The sequence below is a fragment of the Epinephelus fuscoguttatus genome, linkage group LG1 (genome assembly GCF_011397635.1).
Source record: "Epinephelus fuscoguttatus linkage group LG1, E.fuscoguttatus.final_Chr_v1".
NCBI lineage: Eukaryota > Metazoa > Chordata > Actinopteri > Perciformes > Serranidae > Epinephelus > Epinephelus fuscoguttatus.
This window is the reverse complement of record NC_064752.1, coordinates 37,713,923-37,733,746: the sequence shown is the minus strand read 5'-3', so window position 1 is coordinate 37,733,746 and position 19,824 is coordinate 37,713,923. Positions and strand designations below refer to the sequence as shown.

At 41.1% G+C, this 19,824-nt stretch overlaps 2 protein-coding genes across 4 annotated transcripts; both read right to left on the bottom strand.

The window, feature by feature from the left end:
- Window positions 1–5,492: 5,492 nt before the first annotated feature.
- LOC125890896 (EEF1A lysine methyltransferase 3-like) lies at window positions 5,493–9,275 on the bottom strand. Its single transcript, XM_049579791.1, has 3 exons — window positions 8,031–9,275; window positions 7,834–7,945; window positions 5,493–7,387 (listed from the first exon to the last, which is right to left on the bottom strand). Exons 1-3 carry the CDS (start codon window positions 8,190–8,192, stop codon window positions 6,990–6,992), a joined length of 672 nt encoding a protein of 223 aa, XP_049435748.1. The 5' UTR covers window positions 8,193–9,275; the 3' UTR covers window positions 5,493–6,989.
- A 114-nt stretch (window positions 9,276–9,389) lies between these two features.
- Window positions 9,390–19,219, bottom strand: stx16 (syntaxin 16). Of its 3 annotated transcripts, none has more exons than XM_049579764.1 (8): window positions 18,748–19,219; window positions 15,386–15,493; window positions 15,090–15,230; window positions 14,675–14,837; window positions 14,421–14,509; window positions 13,548–13,691; window positions 11,546–11,626; window positions 9,390–11,181 (listed from the first exon to the last, which is right to left on the bottom strand). In XM_049579764.1, exons 1-8 carry the CDS (start codon window positions 18,871–18,873, stop codon window positions 11,080–11,082), a joined length of 954 nt encoding a protein of 317 aa, XP_049435721.1. In that variant the 5' UTR covers window positions 18,874–19,219; the 3' UTR covers window positions 9,390–11,079. The 3 variants fall into 3 exon arrangements, with proteins under 3 accessions (XP_049435721.1, XP_049435729.1, XP_049435736.1); XM_049579772.1 differs by having other exon boundaries at window positions 18,793–19,219; XM_049579779.1 differs by lacking the exon at window positions 18,748–19,219 and adding an exon at window positions 15,618–18,730.
- Window positions 19,220–19,824: the final 605 nt, after the last annotated feature.

Genomic DNA, 19,824 nt, shown 5'->3' with positions numbered 1-19,824 from the left:
TAAAGGCAAGAAAGAAGAAGAGTCAGAGGGTGCAGTCTGTGGTTCAATGTCCTGCAAAAGTTCGGTCTCTATTTGAGTTTGAGAGTCTGTAGCATTTTCTATGGATGGTGTCTTTTCCACAAGACCTGTAGGACCCGCATCAGCTTCTGTTTGTGATTGCTCCTCAGTCACAGAACTTTCTTTTAGACAAATATCCTCTTCTTGGCCGTTATCAGACTGTTGCTGCAAAATAGTGACCTTTGTTTGAGTTTGAATGTCAGTCACATTTTCTTGACATGTAGGATCCTCACTGACTTCTTTTAGTAGCTGCTCTTCAGTCATATAACTCTTTATTACACAAGCAACATCCTCTGCCTGGACACATTCAAGTTGTTGCTGCAAAATGTCGACCTCTATGGCATTCTCCTGGAGTATCTTAAGGGTCTGTTCCGTAATATGATCTGTAGGATCCTTATCGACTTCTTTGGTTTGCTGCTCATCAGTGACATTGTTCTCTTTCACACAAGCATCATCATCATCTGGTTGGCCACTTTCATATTGTTGCTCTGACAGCAGCTCCTCTGTCATGTCTTTGGCAAGTTCCTCAAAGGGAGCACTGATCTCATTGTCGATTGGCTGTGATGTTTCAACTTCTTCATCCTGGTCCTCAATGTCGGACACTGTTTCTGCAGTTTGATCAATTAAACCAAGAGGAGAAGGACTTGGGGAATCGTCTGTGATTAAAGTGGAGTCAGTAAATTCAAGGGGAGGAGGTGATGGAGTGTGAGGCAGAGATGAGGTTTCAGGGTGAGGAGCTAGGTTTTCTGTGCAACTGAGGACAATCAACTCAGGATCAGGGCTTTCCTCTATGTTTGATTCTGGGATTTGCATAAGAGGTGTAAGATCGGAGGATGACAGCATGAGAGAAAGAGCAGGGTTTGGTTCTTCACAGTCTGAGTCGGGTAAAAGCAAAGAAGGATTTGAGAGGTTGGTGGTTGGACTGTGACACTGAGAGGGATGGTGAGAGGATATATCATTTTCTTCCTGCTCAGTTGTCCACTCTTCACTTGCAAGGTTAAGCTGAGGATCCTCAGTCGTTTCAATTTCAAGGGAAGGTTTGACGTCAATTTGGAGTTGGGACTCAGTGTAATGCTCTTCAGACACCCGATCCTGAAATCCTGCAAAATCCCCACTGCCTCCATCTGCTGCCTGATCTCTGGCATCATCATTTTCTTGCAAACACTCATCAGATTGGCCAGCCTCAAACTGATTCTGTGTCTCTCCCTCTTCTCTTGTGTCCTCTGGGATCTGTTCATCTGCATCATCAATGTCGTTATCTTTAATTTGAGACAGTTCAACCTCCTGGTCCTCCACACATGAGTCAGTAAGTGATGTTGCGTCTTCAGGTTGTTGCTTAGTAACGCAGTCATGTAGAGGGATTCCTAGGATCCTTTCAGCACGCTCCTCCAATGTTTCCCTTTCAGAAACTGGAGATGAGGACATGCAAAGGGAGGAGATTTCACTTTCTTCCTCGGGTGCCTTTTCCTCGGTAAGATCTGAGTCTAGTTCGGTCTCTGGCATTTCTTCCACATGGAAGGGGTTTGCTTCTGCGTTATGGTCAGTTGCCACATCCTGATTAATCTGACTGTTTGATTGGACAAATTCTGGAGAGTCAGTCGACTGAATATCAAGTGGACTGTGTTCAGTGTGTAAATAGTGAACATGCTCTTTCTTGGGTGATGGAATCAGCTCCATTTTAACAACAACACAGGTTGTGTCAATAACCAGTAGACCCTTACTGTCCTCAGATTCTGTGTCTGTCTTGATGTCCAGTCTCCTAACTTCAACATCAGTCGGATGAACTTTACTAGGGTCCAGAACATCTGATTCTCCTTCCTTGCTGTTTTCCTTCAAACATGTGGCTGAACTCTCAGCTTCAACCCTGCTTGTGATACTAGGCTCCCTCCACAAAGGATATTTGACTGACACAGGCTGCACTGACTGAGCAACTTGTCTCCCAAATGTAGAATCAGCATCGTTTGTATTTGCTTTTTCTGGGGAAACAACATCTGCTTTGTTTGATAGATTATCCTCAAGCATCTCACTTTCTACACAAGTTGGTGTCTCCTCCTGTTTGGCTTTGATGTTTCTAACATCAGCAGTGTTTGACTGGTCTGTGAGTGGTGGCGCTCTGAAGTCTACCTCATCTGCAAGTTTGTGTATTTGATTAATGCCACTACTGTCTTTTAGACCTTGAGAAACGCCTCCTAATTCTTTGTTTTGAATGTTTGTTTGCGGCATACAAATTGGCAAGGATGGACTTTCTGTGGTGCCTGCTATTCGAGACACCAAGCAGAATATGGTCATCCCACCTGCCTTTTTGTTTAATCTGAACTTCCTTCCTTCAATCACTTTTGAGAGTGGTTCCTCATTTATCTTTGTATTCTCAACTGCTTGTAACACTTGTGGCTGTTGCAGAGACAGTGTACCCTCATGCTGTATATGTGTGTCCTGGATACTCAAAGGACTGCTTGCCAATAAAGCATCTGTTTCCTGTCGTCGCTGCTTTAGTCCTTCAAGCTCTGTGAAGATTTTTTGATTCACATCTGGCTTTGTAAACTCCTCTTTCTCTTCTTTTCTGTGATCCTTTAGAGCTACAGAGGTATCCTGCTTTCTGAGTGCGGGCTGTGACCAGCGGGCTTGTCTCTTACCTTCTTGCTCCCAACTGGTGTCACAGTGTTGCAGTATGGGTGAACCTTTATGTGGGCTGTCATAGGGAGGAGGAGCAATATAGCCAGGAGGTTGGCTGAACACCCTCCGCTGGTAGCCGGTCTTTTCTTTTATGTCCAGCATGTGACTTGTGTCAGTGGCAGGAGTTTGTGATGGATAATAGGTTGGAGCTTGCTGTCTGCCCCCTCTATCCCACAGTCCTGACTCTCTGATGCTTGCAGATTGTCTGACTTGTTGCAGCGCTGCCACTCGAGGATCTGTCCCACTCCTGCTGTCCCTCTCTGGAGCCCTGCTGCTCTCCAACAGTCCCTGAGAGGCACCCCTCAGCTCTGCCTCTATACGTCTCCTCCTTGGAAGGGAATGGCTGTATCGAGCTGCCCAAGCCTCAAGCTCTCTATAGCTGCTGTCGCTCCTCTTAGCAGAAACTTCCCTGTTGTAGCGGACAGGACCACATGGCTCCCACCTCCTCTGCCATCCCTCCCTCAGAAGTCCTCGCTCATATTCCCTCGCCGCTCGCTGAGCTGCTGTCCACTCTCTGTCTCTGGCTTCATGCAGCTGATAGTCTCCCAGGTCCTGATGCTGCTGAGCGTGACGGTCCAGAATAAAAGGGAAGTGAGAAGATGACGGGGTGGTCAGCTCATGGTCCGTCCAGTTAGTGTACTCCTGCGGAGCCCCTCCTGTTCTTGATCCTGGTACAGTCCAGTAACTGGACTCCCTGCCTTGATCCTGCTGCTCACCGTAGTACAGTGGATAATGGGGAACCTGATGTCTGTCATGGTAGCTGTGGGAGAAATGGTGGAAAATGTTAGTAAATTCAGATAATTTCAGCAAAAGCAATCTTTCACATCACTTTTAATTTCTTGAAGTGTATTTTAGAGAGATTTCCCATGACAGGTGGCACCTGTTATCATCACTTCACAGCAAATCTATACATATCATGACTACTGTGCAGTCAGTGTTTAAGTTAGTCAAGTTAAGTACAAATCAAGTTTAAAGTTTGTCAAACAGAAAAATGGCAACAAACTATCACCCAACGATTACACTGATTGAAACAGCAATCATAGCACTCACTTATGTGAACAATTTCTCCCAGGGACAGTACCAAATTTGGAGTATAGAGGCGTCTGTCCCTGATTCTCAGGCCAGAACTCCATGGTTTGGTCTAATACACGGATCTGAAATATGGAAAAAAGGATCATATATATTTAACTATTTCAAAATGGCTAAAATCTGAAGGTTTAAAAACATTATTATGAGCATACATTTGATTTCTAAATTAAAAAAAACTAACATAAAAATAAAGTCTCATCTGCAATGTAGATACTGTTATATGGAGAGGTCAGTTCACACATACAACACGTACCTTTAATTGTTGTTATCAGATTATTGTCCGTGCTGCTCATGAAGTGATATGAGGTCTAATGAAGTCCAAACAGGCCAACTTGTTTTAAAAGGACGGTGGTTTTCAGTCCCCCTCCCACTCCACACACACACACACACAAACACACACACACACTCCCCTGTCACTGTAGCCCATCCTCCTCTCATCCAGCCAACATGCCCTGTTCAAATACCACTGAGGAATTTTTTAATCAGGTTTTTAGATAAAAACAACTCTCACGTGGTTGCCACCAGACTTTTAGGCATACACTTGCTTCAGGTGGAAAAGGCTCTTTGACATCATTGTATTGGGATTAATGGTAATTTTGCTGTCAGGCTGATTATTAGGATTATTAGAATATGAAATTTCACACCGTAATTACAAGTAAGTCACTGCTCACACAGCTGCACATACTACTTAACAGAAAAACTGATCATTAAGATTATACTTTAAACACTAATATCCTTTTTAAGAGGAAAATGTATGTTTTAACTACTAACTATGTTTTTTTAAGTGGATGGTTTCCTATCAGCTCAAATGGCACTCTGATCCACACTGCCAAATCCTCAATACACAGTTTTCATAACTTTGCCCAAATAATCGTGAGTGACAACAAAATCAGCGATGTGCACTTTGCATGACACTCGCGTGGGAGGTGTTGGGCGTGATGGCGAGCAGACTCTGCATGGTAGATAGGGATCTGTTGTTTTGTCGGCTGAATTGTAGCAGAGGGAGAGACGGGCAGCGGACGGGTTGTCTCCCTTTCTTTGAAACTCCCCAGCGTAACAAACAGGCTTTCCTTCTCTGAACAGAAAGTCTGTACATCAGCAGAGAGCAGGAGAGAGGGGATGAAGTACGGTCAGACAGCAGGCTGCAGGGAGGCAGGCAATCTGTTGATGTTGACAGAATAGTTGGGGATGGGATGAGCTCTGTTTTGGATTTTATGTGTCTCAATAAAAACAATATTGTTTTGGGTATGAACAACTTATTCACTGAAAGGGAAATGTCCCCATATTCAGTTAAGTCCTGCTTTATTTTCAGGTGAGAACAAAATCCATGTGGCAAAAGTTTGAGAATTATATTTTGATATATTGGACCCAGCTTTCTAGAGCTGGTGTAAAACTGCACTGAAGACACAGACGCATGACACCAACAACATTAAAGTATGCATTATTACCAAAAAAGGATCAGTTTTTGCATCTTTGGGTGCTTTGATGCTGCTCGTAGATTAAGGTTTTGACCCAGATATAATCACGAGGAAGATGTTTAGTAAGTGACTCCATCACCTTGTGTGGAGGGAGGACTGGTGTTAATTTGATTTAAACCCACTGAAAAGTACCTTAGCATGAGATAAAATAGTTAGCACCAAATGAGCAACAACAACATCCTTGGGCATGATTTATTTAAGTTTAACACTCAAACTCAATTAATCTGCTTCATCAGGATAGTGTGGGTGTGGCTGGATCACACTTGATGGGCAGTGGCCTACAGCAACAAAAGCAAACGATCCCAAAGATGTCATCCGATTTTAATCCAAATATGGCTTTAACCCTGATTGGTGCATGCAGGATCCAACAGAGCCCCACCTACTTCAAACTATTCAGAGGACCACAAACAAAAACTCATACACACGTCTCATAAAATGAATAAAACTGTTATAACTTCAGCACAAAGTGGAGTATTCATGTAGGACACAGTCACTTATAGTAAACAGTTTAATGAGAAAATTGGTTTTCAGCTGTGATCAATGTGACTTGTTTTCAGTGTAATCTGAAGGTAATGCAGCTCAACTCTCTTTGAAACATGCTCAACATCCTTGCTGGGATCTCTGAGAATGCACAAAGAGGCCGTTGTGTCATCTGTACTGATAAATTAACTCATTAAGATGGTCAAGTGTTTTAATTGAGGGGGCGATCAGTCATGTGGAAAAGAAATGTGAGATGTAATTTTGAGAAGCAGGGCAGAAGTTGCCTGAGATTGTCGTCATTGCCACTGTGCATGGCAGTGACGACATGGAATCAAAACCGAGAAATTAAAAAACCTGAATTTTCCAGTCACGTGATTACAAGCAAACCTGCACCGCAGGCTGAAGCTGTACCGGCGGAGATGATCTCTGTGGGAGTGACAACAAGTCATGACAAGACATGAGAGGCTGAGAACCAAGTCACTCTGACATTCACGTCATTAACATAACCTTAGGCTGATTTCTATAAAACCACAAAGAGAACCTGTACATGTTTTGATGACTGGTTGCAAACTATATAAAAATGTGTGCTCACAACTTGTAATTTAGTGCTGGTGACAGAAAATGAAAAAATATTTAGGCTACCATATTTAATCAGTTCCATTAAAATTCTGATTTTGGATATGTTGTGTGAGGTGATACAGGGTGCCCAAAACCCCAAGAAAAAGACAAGAAAATATGATTATTTTGTAACAAGTAACAAGTAAATATTAATAGCTATTACAGGTTTTTAAGTGACTGAAAATGGTCAGTATAATAGCCATATAAATATCTAAATAAAAGTACCAACCACTAGGAGCAAGCTCTCTAATGTGTTTATGAGGGTATATAAATTAGTGTAACAAGTTGTGATTGCTTTATAAGACACAAAATTGCAGCTTAAAGTAAAAAAAAAACAAAAAAAACCAAAATCAGTTAAAACTCAGTACTTTTAAGTGATGAATTAGCCACTTGATAGAAGGTTGACATCAACATTAGATTATCTGAAAACAACAAGGAGCTGTTGTCACTGACAGATGTGCATTTTGCACAGTGATGTTTTTACTGTTTTTAGTTAGTTTGGTTTAAATCTTTTAAAAAGGCACCCAAGAAACCAGAGTCATGACTGGTCCCAGTACAGTAACTAATCCAAGTCCCAGCAGGTTGCCCCTGCTGTCACTGGTCTTTCCTCAGGGATGCCCTATAGATATTAATGTTTTGATTGTCATCACGGTGCACAAGCTCCACATTAAATCTGCTGGGTAGAAATACTTCATAGAAACTTGGAGTCTCGTGCTCTTTTCGCATTTTGGAGGAGAGATACACCACTGCTATGTTCATGCACAAATGAGCCAGTGTATCCACTAGCAGTGGGTAAGTCTCTGGGAGGTAAATTATATCTGCACAGAGAACCAGATCCCAGTCAGAGGGGAAGTTCATGTGGTCCTCACCCCAGGACAGAGGGAGGACGGCGGGAGGGGTAGAAGGCCAACCATCTGATGGCATGTTCGCAGAGACGTTGGCCTGAAGTTGTGGGAGAGCCAAAGGAAGATCTGTGAGGGTCACGCCTGCACCTGGAAAATTGGATTCAAATGTGCTGTCAATAAAACTCTCAAGATGCGTTACACACTGCAGTTATATCTTATTTATGGATGATGCACCACATAGGACACATTCAGGTGCTGTCAATACATACAGAAAATACTCCGGATGTTTGACAACGCTGAATGAGTGAAACTGACACTGACACTGAGCTGCTGTGGCAGCTGCAGGATGTGTGCAGTGCCTCTGGTGGGAGCACCTGTGAGTTACATATCTGTAGACTGAAGTGTGGTTGGACATGAGGTTATTAGGAGTTACTGAAGGGACTCTCCAATGGATAAGTAGAGAGCCTGGTACACGAAAATTACTTTCTACATAAGCAACCAGCCAGGAGAGTTTCAGGAGCGTATAATGCCACTCATAGTCATTAAGGAGAATGTATTCCTCCGCAGTGCAGACAACGACAGGAACAACATACCGAGGCGTGCTGCCAAGATACCAACCACACCAGTCCCTGCTCCCAGCTCTATGATGCGCTTCCCTCTCAACTCCACCGACTGCTCCTCCAAGTAACGACACAAGTTTAACGCCTGTGAACACACACCCTTATCGTTAGACACACTGATTTAGCAGGTATATTTTCATGACTCCAACATAAACCAAGCAGGCTCTTACAGCTTCCCACACCGGGGCAGCCACGCCGAGGTTGGCACCGAACACCTGTCGTATCCTTAGCTCCTGGCCGACTAAAGTGTACACGGTATCTTGAGAAAATGTGTCCGCAAACAGACAGTCGTCAACAGGGAACGGGTCGTCTTCGTGTCCTGCACAAGTCATGGTTAGGACTGTAAATAAAAGCGGTTCACTTGTTATAAAGTCCGCAAACGAGCACGAGCACCAATACCAGCCAGACCGTGAAGTAGCATTAGCTAAGATAGCTTGTCTCAATCAGCTAAAAGTAGCCATAAGTTAAATGAGAAATGTCAAAAGCTTCTGCGAGGTCGTCACGAAATTTGTAGAGATTGAGAAGCTATTTTCGCCGCTGTTATTAGGCGGTTAGCTCTTACGCTATTTCTGTATCTGTAAGCGAAACTCTTTGCTTCGAGTTAGCTAGCTAACGTTAGCCAACAACATTGACAGCTGAGTTAGCTGGGGTTGTTTCGACTTTAAGTATTTGGCCTGAGAAAGAAATGAAGCTGTGAATTATATTGCCCATATATTTTATTAGAATGTATTAACGTTACTTCTTTAATGACAGAGACTGGGTGTTGTTGACTTAGGCTTCTCTATCTCAATTAAGGTTTGTACTAGGCTTTTAATTTGAAATGTCACAAGAACACACTTGACTTCCGGGTTAGGGGACCTATCAAATAACAGTAATGATCTCCTAAAGGAGGAACAGTGTAGTCTTATGTAACCTAAAATACTTCGATATGTAGAGTAATGTAATCCTGTAATTACATTAATACTTAAAACTTTGTACATCCCATGTCGCTGATGTCGTTTGAGGGCAAAAACTACAAACAACCTACCATTAACCGTGGGATTTGGGTATTAAACTACCATGACGTCAGGTGCTTCCTACCTTCATAACAGTGACAATCACAGCAGCAGTTACTCCCCTCAAATTTTGCATTGCAAAACAAACAAGATGTTCTCTTTATATTCATAGACAGAGTTTTAAATGAGACAAGTGTCTGCTTTCAAAAATAATGCATGATCTCATGTATAGTAACTTATGAGTAGACCTGCAGATACCTTTAATTTTCTTTATCAGTCTGCTAATTGTTCTCTTGATGAATCATTTGGTGAATAAAACATTGAAACTGTGTAAATGTCAGGTCCTCAAATTGCTTATTTTGTCCAAACCAACAGTTGAAAACTGAAGCATATTTAATTTACATGTTTGGCATTGTTGCTTAAAAAGTGGTTTACATTATTATTCAGTTATCAAAATAGTTGATATAATTTATAATCAGTTGTTTGGACACTACCTATGCATCAGTGCTGCAATTCAAAACACACTGCACACCATCATGTTCCAGGTTTATTAAAAAAAGTTGCTGTCTCCTCACTGTTTTGTCTGGGAAACAAAACTTAAGTAGAGTACCACTAAGACAACCATTTTTCACACATAACTTCACATCAATGACAAAGATGATTCGACAGGTGTATAAAGTGTAGAGCCGAGTACAGATATGTTAAATAAAGCTCTTCATCATTTCCGCTTGTCAGTCTTTATAGAACACAAGAACACGTAAAGAAGTTCCAACACAGCCAACTAAAATTTAATGTATCCAATCTGACAAGAAAAAAATAAATCATAATGCTGTCTTCATATGTCTGCTTGTGTTGGACTACATCACAGTCTTCTCAGTGGAGTGGACAATAACTGTTGGGTTTAGACTACAGATACACTTTACTCGGTATACAGTGATTCTGCCTGAGACAGAACACCTCTGAAACTCTTGATAATTTGAAATTATTACAAAATAAATATTTTTTTCATCATACAGATGACAGTAGTATTACATCCATAACACAACCACCCTCCCCCTCGCAAGTTCTTCTTTTCCTAGGGTGGTAAAGGCACAACCTGCTCTACTCTGTCTTACTCTCTCTTTGATTTGCTAACACTGACGTTGTTATCCCAGTCCATCTCACTCCACATTCCTAAACCCAAGCAATCCAGCCCATGAGGGCAATGAGTACTAGCCAGTCAGAGGGAGAGTAGGGTGGGTCATGCCTATACCACCCTAGGAATAAAAGTTGGCCTTCCCCTCAGGCCTCAGTATGTGCAAACTGCAAGAGTTTAAAAAAGGTAGCACTTTAAGCAAGGACCATTGAAAACATAAACAGTTAATTGTTTTAAAATGAGCACTTCATGAAAAGTGCAGCAGGTGTGACGCAGGGATGATTTCAAAATTACAGGATGAGTTGGAGGAAGCTCACGTCTGACTACGTCTTCCTCAGGCCAACAGGTCTCAGTATTGTTAAATTTGGGGGTGAAGGGATTAAAAATACAAAACAAAACAGGTGGTCCTTAAACCAAAGGAATATTTTTGGTAATGAATGACTAGTCTAATCATATCTGGTACTGTCCTTATACAATTTTCTTTTTTCATCATTCAAGGTAAAATACTGAGCTGGGACGTAAATATAATGTTGGAATGAAAATAAATTTGCAGTGAAATGAGATCTAATGCTTGTTTCTCTTTTACAAACATTCGTTGTTGTCACATCTTCCACACAGAAACTACATGTTTGCTATGAAACTGGACAGAAATGATGCATTGTCACAACAAACATCACAATTCGTGCTTTGAGTTGAAGAAGAGAACACTCTGCTTCAGCATTTAAATATTAGTAGTCCATTTTTATACACCACAAAGTGTTCTCATTTGTTAAGACACATATCGTATGTCAACGTAGTCAGATTCGACAAACCTCCGTCACACAGTCTTGGCAAAGGGTACGAGTGACTTGATAGAATAGCCACGACTCAAACAGATTGTTGATTGTTTCTTTCATTAAAATCAACCACAAAATATCTCCAGACAGCCCAAAGTGCACCTGCAAAGGGACGAGGAATTCTCCTTAAAGTTTCCTGGCGGGTATGAAAGGCAGTCAGCTTTGTTTTGAGTAGAACCGAGACCATGTCCAAGTCCACACAGATGCACAACAAACACCCACACAGAAAACAAAAACCCAGAGGAATGCATAATTAAAACTTTGTTCCAAAAAGAATAATAATTAGAACCATGACTATCACAAAGAGGATCAAAATGACCAGCATCTTTCTGTTTTTCTTCTGATACTGTTCCGCCTGCACAGAAAATAAACAAATGTTAAACACTGTATTTCACTTGATTTTAATTTAATTAATCAAGACCAACAATCTGTCTTATCATCATGCAAGAAACTTAGTTTGTGGATCCTGTTTGAAATAGATATGGTAGATTATATCATAATTGTGTCTTTGCTAAGAGTTTCCTTTTTGTTTTCTTTGTGGTTCTTGACATTCATCATTAGTTTCAAAGCTACAGTATTAATTATCAAACAAAATTACTGATTAGGAAATAAATGTAAAATTAACAGCAATCTGAACAGTAAATTTCTTATTAAAAATAAAAGGTCACCTGACCAAAAAAGTCACAATGTTTATTAAGACATGAGTATTTTGCTTTTACCTTTTGTAACTGTTTCAGACCATCTTCTGTTTTCACACAAGATTGCTCCACATTGAAGTCAATTCTGTCAAGAACGGTGCCCTGCAGGGAAAAGGGAATTTTGTTATCAGAGGAAAATGATTTCAGTTGTTGATTCTTTACTTTAAACAAAGGCAGTGTTATTAACAGTTTGTTGTGGTACTTACACTGATGGAAACAATTCTCATTCAAGCTCTCTTGATACAAGTATGAAATATAAAATGCATGTCACAATGCTTTACATTAGCTGGGTTTCCATCCAAATGTATTGCAAATTTTAAGCGAATTTTGTGAAAATGCGCAAAAGAAAATGGGAATTTATGTACGTTTCCATTCATTATTGTTTTGCGAGTATTGGGAGTCAACAGGTTGAGCAGAAGGTGGCGCTTCTCATGAAAAATAAAAATGCAAAACAACACTCGTAGCAGAAGAGGGCGCTGTGAGATGACGTAGCGTCTCATGTCCACAACTGATGTAAACAATTACTGGCACATCCATGACTACGACGAGATGGAGAGATTCCCTGGGAACTTCTTGGCTATTGCTAGAGTTCTCATCACACTCATATCAGCGTTGTCAGCGTAGCCTACATAATGCCATGATGTCTGTGTTGGTACACCAGGCAGCGCACATGATGCAGTGGTATTCAACACATCCAGTCTATTCAGGTAAGTCGTGAAATATACTCACCTGACACTGGAGTAGTTACCTCTCTCTAAGTTCACGCAGGTGTGTGTGTGAAGCAGAAGTAGGATTCGGTAGCCTACGTCATGGTTTATTCGCAAAATCTGTTTCCATTGCCAAAAGTCGCATATTCCTAATATCGATACGCTGACTTTTCCACCCCCTCCAAGCCTAAAAACTTTTTTGCAATATTTCGGCCTTTTTTCGAATTTCTGGTGTTTCCATTCAAGTTTTTTTTTCGCAATTGTTGAAAATGCGAATAAAAATAGGTGGATGGAAACCCGACTATTTTTGGAAGTCTTTAAAACAACTCACTGATAACCCCAGACATGTACATGGAGGACAGGAATGTTTTTCTTTGGTACCTGTGTCACTGGACTTGTGCCATGATTACTAATTAAAAGGGATAGTTTGGATATTTTAAAATTTGGGCTGAGATAGGTACTTATCCATAGTCAGAATATTACCTACAGTAGATGGCAGAAGGTACACCCCCAGTTTGGAGAAACAAACAGAGGTACCACCACAGAAGCTAAGCAATGAACTGCTGTGGATGGGGGCAGTGGCAAAATGTGTTTTAGCCACCAAAAAAAAAATCAATTTGAGTTAAAGTGTATGCTATATTAAGAATATTTTCATTGCTTTACCTTGCTGTCAGAAAGACCTTTCCATCAATGAACTGTAGCTGTTACCTATACTCACTTCTGAGCCCACAGACTCCTCTGACAGAAACAGTTATTTTATTTTATCTTAACATGGGAGTTGCTATTCTGTCACTGCCTCAATCTGTTAGTTTGTTTGAGTTATTGTGTCTCCCCTGTGATTTTTAATGGGTTAGTTCGGATTCACAATAGTTAGACAATAACACAAACTGAACGATCGAGGCGTTGGTAGACTAGCAACTCCTGTGTTCTGTGAGGTAAAATTACTGGGGTCTAGTGGCCTTGAAGAGAGCATAGATAACGGTTCCAGTTCCCCGTCATAAAGGGCCAATATCAAGGTAGAGTGGTGAAAATATTCTACAGATGGCATATACTTCAACTGAAATAGATTTTTTTGGGTGGCTTAATATAATAATATGTTTTCTCACAACCCTCTCCACATGGGTACATTGCTTAGCTTACGTAATGGTACTATTATTTGTTTCTCCAAACTGGGGGCATACTGACAGCCACTAGCTGTAGGTAATACACTTGAGTATGGGTGAGTACCTCATACAACCCCACTTCAACAGATGTTAATTATCCCTTTAAGTCTCCTAATTAATTATGTGTAAGCTTGTCAGGGCTGCTTCAAATACCTGTTCCACCACCATTCCAGCCAAGTCCCGAAATATCTCATTCAGGTCTGAGATGGACTGCACTATCTGTCGGATCTCCCTCTCTCGTTCTTCCACCATAATTGTGTTCTGTTCCACCAACATCAGCTGGTCATCTGTGAACCCCTGAAACAAACAAAAATAAAAAATTAAGTGATTTTATAGTACAATCATTTCTCCAAAAGGCCAAAACACACCGGCGGCGTACGACGCACGTCAAAACAGACGCCCGTCATTATAGCGGCACTTTAAGCTATTGTCCTATTTTTCCAGCGTTGCCGCCCTTGAAAAAGCGCTATTTTGTACTTCCAGCCTAGCAGACTGGGGTGTGCAATAGAAATCTGGTTGACGCCCCGCAACGCCACGCTTTTTGTGTGTGTTGGAGACGGCACTTGACTCGCGTCAATGACGCCGCCGGTGTGTTTTGGCCTAAATGAATCAATAAATGAGTGTGCATGTTTGTTCATCTTATCTGTCCTAATACTAACAATATGAAGTATCTCCTCTGTTACTGTCCTGTATCCAGGACACCTAAGCCAAAGAAAAATGGTAGTGGAACTGTCAATGATGTTTTTTAAATAACTTAAAAGGGAAACAGATTTTTAACCAGCTCTGCATCATCGGACTGTTGGGAAACGTGAGCCGATGAAGGGCATTTGGTTAACCCCCATGCCATGAGTACCCAGAACTCCCCACCCATCCACTGAGTCCAGTATGGTATCCATTGCGGGATTTCCAGGCACTTACGGCATGGCTGTAAGCCAAGCCACTGTTCATCTGCACCCACTGCAATGATACAGAGCTGGTTGAAAACAGGCAAAGTTTCCCTTTAACAAATTTTACAAAGCTGGTCACCTTGTCATATACAGCTAAATCTTCATCCTCTTCCATTAGGGGTCCAGAGTCAAAAAAGTGCTTTGATCTCTCCTCACGATTCTTCATCCCTGGAATATAAACCAATGATGTGATGCTTGGATGAGATGGAAAACAAACACTACATATAAGAAAGAAATGATGTATCCTTGGTAATGGTGCCCATGTGTGAGAGGCGGAAACAATGAGGAATGAAAATTCAGGAAGACCAATTCCAGCTTTAATGCAGTTCTTACGTTTTAGGTAGCCGGACTGTGTGTGCCTGAAATTGGTGGACAGCTCCTGCAGGCTCTGTGCCAGGGATGAGACCACGTTTCTCAATAGCCTCTCCTCCTGCTCGGTGCAGTGGCCACAACGAGACTGCAGACCCGTTACAGCTCGCTGGCATCGATGAAACATCTACAAATAACACAAAATGAGTGGGGAAAGCAGAGAGGAATCTCTTTTCAAATGATTTAACCTGTAATAAAGTCAGAGGTGTTCATATCAACACCCTAAACAAAATGAAGATAAACAATCAATACTATATAATACTCTTATGACTCTGTGCTCCAGTAAAAACATACTAGAAATAGACAGTGTTACTAATAGAAAAAAAAGGTTACAGCATTTACTTGTTATCTCTGTTTCTACACTGGTAAATGACTGTACCTGTGTGATCTCTTGAGTAGTGATTTCTATGGCATGCTCCTCCTCACTACTGTCATCAAGTGTGGGCCGATTCATATGCTTGTCATGAAGTAAGGCCAGATCCTTCATCTTCTGCCGAATACGTGTGATTTCATACTGGATCTGAAAGGTATGGTTAAAAGCCACGAGGCGTTACTTTGTACACAAATTATAGGGCTCATACGGAAGATTTCACCAGTTTAGGATCTCAGGATTGGGTCAGCCTTTTACATACAGGTCTCTACATTTTTGTTACAATACAAAAGTGTTTGCCTCACCTCATCAACCCCCTCTATCCATTTGGGGGGAAGTTTCTTGGTGACTCCAATGGCTGCTTCGGGATCCAGACTAATTCCTGACACCAGGGCCATTCGATCATCAGCCAACTTAAAAACACACACAAAAAAATACATTATTCTAGTACAACATTATATATAATAATTCAACATGCTTATGTGTGTTGCATTTAATGCAGCTTTGGTAATTCTACCATGAAGGAAACAACAATACCTCATCAAGCTCCTAATGTGATTGGCAGATAGCAGATTGGTCCCATCCAATAAAGAACAAGGAAAAGGAGAGAAAGACAGAAGTAACAGAAAGTGAGCCCCGAAAAAAAATCAGCAGTGAATACTAAAAAAAAGTTTCAGCATCCACTCGCCTGAAGGAGTAATTAATTTGAAATGCGAATAATAATTACTGTACAGCAGACGAACAAAAGGTCTGGCTGCTGAGATGAAATCTGATCATTTGTCCTGAGTTTTTGTGTGTATATTCAAAAGTGTAAAACTAGAGTGTGAATGCAAAAAATAAATCATACTTATCTGTACACTAACTGCACAATAATTCAACTTTAAACAAATCATTAAATGTAGGAAACAGTGAGAATAAAGAGAGAGAAAAGCCTCAAGATAAACTAAAAAGGCTGATTTATACAGAAAGGACATTTTAAAGAGCAGAAAGTTAATATGTAACAGAAAATTCAAAAGTCACTGTGCCTTGTTTTGGATAATTATGTCTTGAATGTGTCTATCTTGTTTGAACTGACAAAGGCCCTGCAGCCTTCTGGCAAAGTCAGTTATTTTAAAACCCAAGTGCGCAGCAGCTTCAGTGAGCTGAATGTGCATCTTCTAAAGGCAAACAAAGTAGCTTTAGTTGAGTCATTGCCTTCTAGTCAGTGCAAATATATTTCAGCCTGAGGACACATATGAACATCATAACTGCAAATCAAATATCACAACATTTTTGGCCAAATACCTCGATATTGGTTGACTTTTGGAGCTTTCACAAAATATTTACACAATGAGATATTTGACTAACATCAGTAATGTGGCTATGATGAGTGGGTAAAGGCAAATAATTGAACAGCTAGAACAGTCTAGCTACTTTCTGTAGCTCGACTGTGGTTGATGTAATTACTTTTCAACTCTGACAGAGTTTTACCACCAATTAATGTACCAACATCATCTTTTTGACATTGATGGACAGAGCAGAGACATTTAAATCAACACAGTTTTAAATATATATAGATGAAGTCTGATACAAGGACAATGAGACTAAACATACACTTAACATATACCATGCAAGACAAGTGAGATATAAGACGATGAATATAACTGTTAATACAATATTCTTGGAACTAGGCTTGGGCGGTATCTATTTTTCATACCTTTGTGACATTTCACTGAGGTATATGACTGTATTTCTGTATGTGTGCATCATGTATGTCATTGTCTAGCCTACAATGCTGTGCATGTGTTTAATATGCAATAAACCTCTGAGTCTTGCTGGATTGAAACACTTATGGCCCATAAAACAATGAATAGATAAGAAGTAAGTGCTCTTCTCAAATTCTTGCTAGAAGATCTGATTACACTCGCTGTTGTGTCGGAAACAGACAGTATGTGCGACTGCACTCAGCTTCCTCCGTATTGGCTGGCTTACCTTTATTATTGGGACTAAACCTAAATTACAGAGCAGGGGCAGAGACATTTTTCTTTTTTACTAGTCCTGTAACGTTATCACTCAACTCCCATGGGTTTACAGACAATCCATGAGCCAGGAAGGTCTAGCTATCCACAATCAAATTCCTGGACTTGTCCATGATCACTATCACTTACTGATTGCGCCTTTGTAAACATGCAGGTGAATGACTGAGCGACAAATGGGTGACGTTTTTTGCTCTCAGTGGAGACTGTGTATGAGCAATTTATCTGCTGAACACAGGGCATGAATCATTTTTCACAAAATGTTTTCAGCCCTGGAGCACCAGGCCACAGCATCACTATTGGTTTCCTAGCCTACTTGCTGAGGTAAACCCCAACACACTACACTGTGTCATACACAGTGATGCACGATCAGGCAGTGTCCAGCCAGGAGCCGCAACCATTTAAAAGGTCTCCACTCTGTAGGTTTGGCTGTGCTGATTTATTTGTGTCATTGAAAGCCTCTCCAAGCCATCAGGAACAGCAGGGAAAATACAGTATGAGAGGAAAGAAATGATGAGCAGCATATTTTGGGAAATGCATCTTCAGCTGATGGGATATCAGTACATCATCATTGCCTCTGGGTGCCCAGGCTGCTGGCAGAAATAAATCTACCTCAGCGAGCAGATGACTGGTTAAAATGTTCACAATGGAGTGTGACTGGTCGCACGCACCCTGCACCTGCCTGCTGTGATGTGTATCCTGCACCTGGCCTCCTCTACTGGAGACGTATGGTGAACTCCAGTGTAAACACAGGAGAGCTGTAAACTGTGCTTAAGCATCTAAAATGTGCCAGGGAACAGGAGGAAACAGTGGACTACTTTGTGCTGTGTAGCAATAGAAACAGCAATACATTTTAACTGACAGTGCACAGGTAGATGATGACGGGGGTTTTGTATGGGGGTGATGCAGTCATCCCATCAGCTGGACCTGTATCAGCCCTGACACTGACCTAGTCATGCAGACTGGATATCTGGCCAGATGTGACTGATAACTATAATACAGTTTATTTATCAACGCCACTAAAAGTCGTCTTCATCATGTCTCCACTGGAGATAAACCAAATGATTATCAGCATTTTTGAATGATAAGCTGCCGTCTTCAGGAATCTTACACAGCCATTCCCTTTGCCTTGGTTTGTGTCACACATTTAATAGTACAGGAAAACACCAGCTAAATTCTAGTGGAACAATCAGTTACAGGTTACAGGCACAATTTAATCTAGACTAGAACAAATTACAATGTACGAGCCACTGCACACCATTTACTAGCGAAAAGCACAATGTGGACACTAGAAACATGCTTTAACTTTAACAAAACCCCACACATTTTATTCAACAAACGTATATTTTATCTCAGAAATGAAGAAATGCTAACTAATATTTAGCTAATTATCTCAATTGTTTACATTTACTTTAGATATTAAGCTAACACGAGCTGAATAATGAGGCTGCACGCCCCTCTTCATCCTCCTCCATCACCCCACTGAGTCACATTAAACAATCAGTCCTGAGGTGAAACGCTACCGGCGTAGAAATACTCCTCAGTAATGTCTAGCAGCTACTAACACACAACTGTATCTAGCTACCACAGTTCAGTGACTGGCTATATGCAAACACACACAGTAAAATGTCAAAACGATGCAGACCACTCACCGCAGCATTGCTACGTGTACTCAGACGGGGGTCGTATGTACTCACTTGCTCAGCCAATATCTGCCGGTTTTGGATTGCATTGTTCCGCATTAACAAGAAGGCATCGGTCAGACGCCTAGTGGCCATGACTGCCTTGTTTGCTATCTAAAATTAACACTGGACAAAATGCGGATCAGGCGACGTTTTATTAAATTAGGTCCACTGCCGCTGACCCGCAGCTAACACACCGCTAGCTTTAGCTTTAGCTTTGCCTGCGATGAAAAATGTGGAAAACTCGCGATACAGCGCCTACTGTGGACAGCAGAAGACCTTAATAATAATTATCTGTCAGGCATCTCTAACACTTATGTTAAAAATCAGAGACATGACCGATAGTTTCTTCTCAAATTTGGGGATTTAACGTTAGATAAGAAACGTTATTCCGCTGTATGCAGCTACGGAAGTGAGGAAACGTAAACACCTGCGTAGAGCGCTTCTTCTTCTACTGCTCATATACTGCGGCTTTAAAGTGTGACTGAGGGCCAATACCGCCACCCACTGTCTCGGCGTAGAGACAGCAATACGGTTTGTTAAAGTCAGTGGTGCAGTAGAGGATATACTCAGGTATACGGGGTATCCCCACATCTTTCTGTGGTCATTTATAGACTAGTATATCCACCTATCAGCTAAAAATCCATTGGAATATATAGAAGAGTATAATATATCCATACATCTACCTAGTAGTATACCCACTTCATCAACTACCGCTACACCACTGGTCAGGGGCATAAATACAGACAGTGTAGGTAGTGAAGTTGCACTGGGGCCCGTGGGGTGGGGTGGGGCCCTTGCGAATAATTCAGATTGCCACCTCAGAACTACTGTGTTCAGAAAAGAGCGCACATTAAATTTAAAATGGTGCCATTTGCTATAGGCTATATGCTCGCAAAAATGCAAACCCACATCTGTAATGATTTTCTTTTCTCTTCTTTTTAATTTCTTTTCTTTTGGTAAAATTGTAGCAATCTACAACAAAAGCAATGATTATTCTACATGAACTAGAAAAACCATTAATAAACTATATACATAAAACTATTC

Bases quoted from the DNA above. Each gene is read 5' to 3' on its own strand.
- stx16 (XM_049579764.1), bottom strand. From the start codon at position 18,873: ATGGCCACTAGGCGTCTGACCGATGCCTTCTTGTTAATGCGGAACAAT. The intron at 15,494-18,747 runs GTGAGTGGTCTG...TGTGTTTTTAAG, and splicing joins GTACACGTAGCAATGCTGCG to TTGGCTGATGATCGAATGGC. The intron at 14,838-15,089 runs GTACAGTCATTT...TGTTATTTGTAG, and splicing joins CTACTCAAGAGATCACACAG to ATGTTTCATCGATGCCAGCG.
- LOC125890896 (XM_049579791.1), bottom strand. From the start codon at position 8,192: ATGACTTGTGCAGGACACGAAGACGACCCGTTCCCTGTTGACGACTGT. The intron at 7,946-8,030 runs GTAAGAGCCTGC...GTGTGTTCACAG, and splicing joins CTGCCCCGGTGTGGGAAGCT to GCGTTAAACTTGTGTCGTTA. The intron at 7,388-7,833 runs GTATGTTGTTCC...CCAATTTTCCAG, and splicing joins TATCTTGGCAGCACGCCTCG to GTGCAGGCGTGACCCTCACA.